The sequence below is a fragment of the Thermobia domestica genome, chromosome 18 (assembly GCF_964235325.1).
Source record: "Thermobia domestica chromosome 18, izTheDome1.hap1.1, whole genome shotgun sequence".
Lineage (NCBI taxonomy): Eukaryota > Metazoa > Arthropoda > Insecta > Zygentoma > Lepismatidae > Thermobia > Thermobia domestica.
In genome coordinates this window covers 58,940,717-58,942,350 of record NC_137471.1, presented here as the reverse complement: position 1 = coordinate 58,942,350, position 1,634 = coordinate 58,940,717, and the positions used below count along the sequence as shown (strand labels likewise).

Genomic DNA, 1,634 nt, shown 5'->3' with positions numbered 1-1,634 from the left:
AACGAACATGTTTCGGGAAGCTGCAAAAGTACGAGGGCGGGGAGAAAAGTTCTCGGTCTGACAATGAAATACTGCTAATTTCAGTTCAAAAATAATGTTATTTTTCGATAATCTCCCTTAAATTCAATACATTTGATCCAGCGTTTCTCCAACATCAGTGTTCCTTCCCGAAAGTTAGAGTCTGGAAGGTTTGAAAATAGTCATTCACGACCCTCTCTGCTTCTTCATTCGATGTAGAGCGCTTCCCAGCAAGAAATTTCTTCAAGTTTGGGAACAGATGGAACACTGATGGTGCCAAATCAGGAGAATATGGGGAATGGCCAAACATATCGTACCCCAAATCCCGCAGTTTTCCCATCGCCAACGCACCATTGTGCACAAGAGCGTTGTCCTGGTGAAAGTTGGTTTTCTTCTTCAAGCCAGGCCTCTTCTTGCGAATTTTGGCATCCAGCTGGTCAGGAAGGGTGGAGTAATATTCGCCTGTAATTGTTCTCCCTTATACAAGCTAATCAATTAACAAGATCTCTTTCGCTTCCCAAAACACACTGACCATGACCATGACCATTCCATCGTCTTCGCTTTCTTCGGGGCTGCACCACCGGCTTCCATCCACTGCTTGGACTGCTGTTTCATTTCTGGTGTGTAGTGGTGAACCCATGTCCCATCTATTGTCACAAATCGCCGCACAAAATCGGTCGGATCCCTTTTGAATCAGTTCAAAGATTGCTGCGAAAATCGTTTTCGTTTGCCTTTGGTCGCAGTCAGCAAATGCGGCACCCATCTTGCGCATAGCTTTCGCATCCCTAGTTCTTTGTGCAAGATGTTTCGCACCCGTTCCTTCGATATCCCCACACTCTCAGCTATCTCACTCACCTTCACTCGTCTGTCGTCCAACACAATATCATGCACTTTTTCGATTGTTTCCGGTGTGATTGCGGTTTTCGGCCTTCCTTCACGTGGGTCATCTTCGAGGGATGTGCGACCAAGTTTAAATTCAGTTGCCCACTTTTTAACGGTTGACATGAAAGGAGTAGGGTCCCCGTAAATTTTTGTCAACTTCGGATGAATTTCCGTAGGGGTTAAACCATCCAAAACGATAAATTTGATTATCGCACGATATTCACGTTTATCCATTTTCACAACTAACACGCAAGATCCCTAACTGCAACAATATCTGCACACAAACTACTTGAGAGAACAAGTTGACACTTATTATACGAACAACTGAAAAGCGCCCCTAGGCAAGAACAATAAAATTTTGCTGATTGGAGTGCCATATCTGGGTCAAGCGGGGAACTTTTTACCCCGCCCTCGTAAATATTTCTTTAAATGTATCATATGCTTGTAGTATTTACTGTCTTTCATTTCCTGAGAGTAATAGCATACATTTAGTAGCATGTGGAATTAAAAATTAAGTCGTTCATTAATTCCCAGTTTCAATGTAACTTCTACAAAGCAAGCCTTATTATTCATTACTATGATCAATATTACCCTTTCTATTTATTTGTTTTGGAAATTTGTTATTAAATAATCTGATCACACAATTTTCCAGCCAGAATTTTAAGATGTTCATGAGCAAGAAATCAAATTTCTTCCTATACTTCGTTGTTTAGAGTACAAAGAGCTAGTACCTA

The 1,634-nt window shown here is 41.6% G+C and overlaps 1 protein-coding gene across 1 annotated transcript; it reads right to left on the bottom strand.

Annotated features, from left to right (window-relative positions):
• Positions 1-711: 711 nt before the first annotated feature.
• On the bottom strand, positions 712-1,134 carry LOC145675103 (protein GVQW3-like). Its single transcript, XM_081745473.1, has one exon. It carries the CDS (start codon positions 1,132-1,134, stop codon positions 712-714), a length of 423 nt encoding a protein of 140 aa, XP_081601599.1.
• Positions 1,135-1,634: the final 500 nt, after the last annotated feature.

Coding starts and splice junctions, on each gene's coding strand:
- LOC145675103 (XM_081745473.1), bottom strand. CDS start 1,134: ATGGATAAACGTGAATATCGTGCGATAATCAAATTTATCGTTTTGGAT.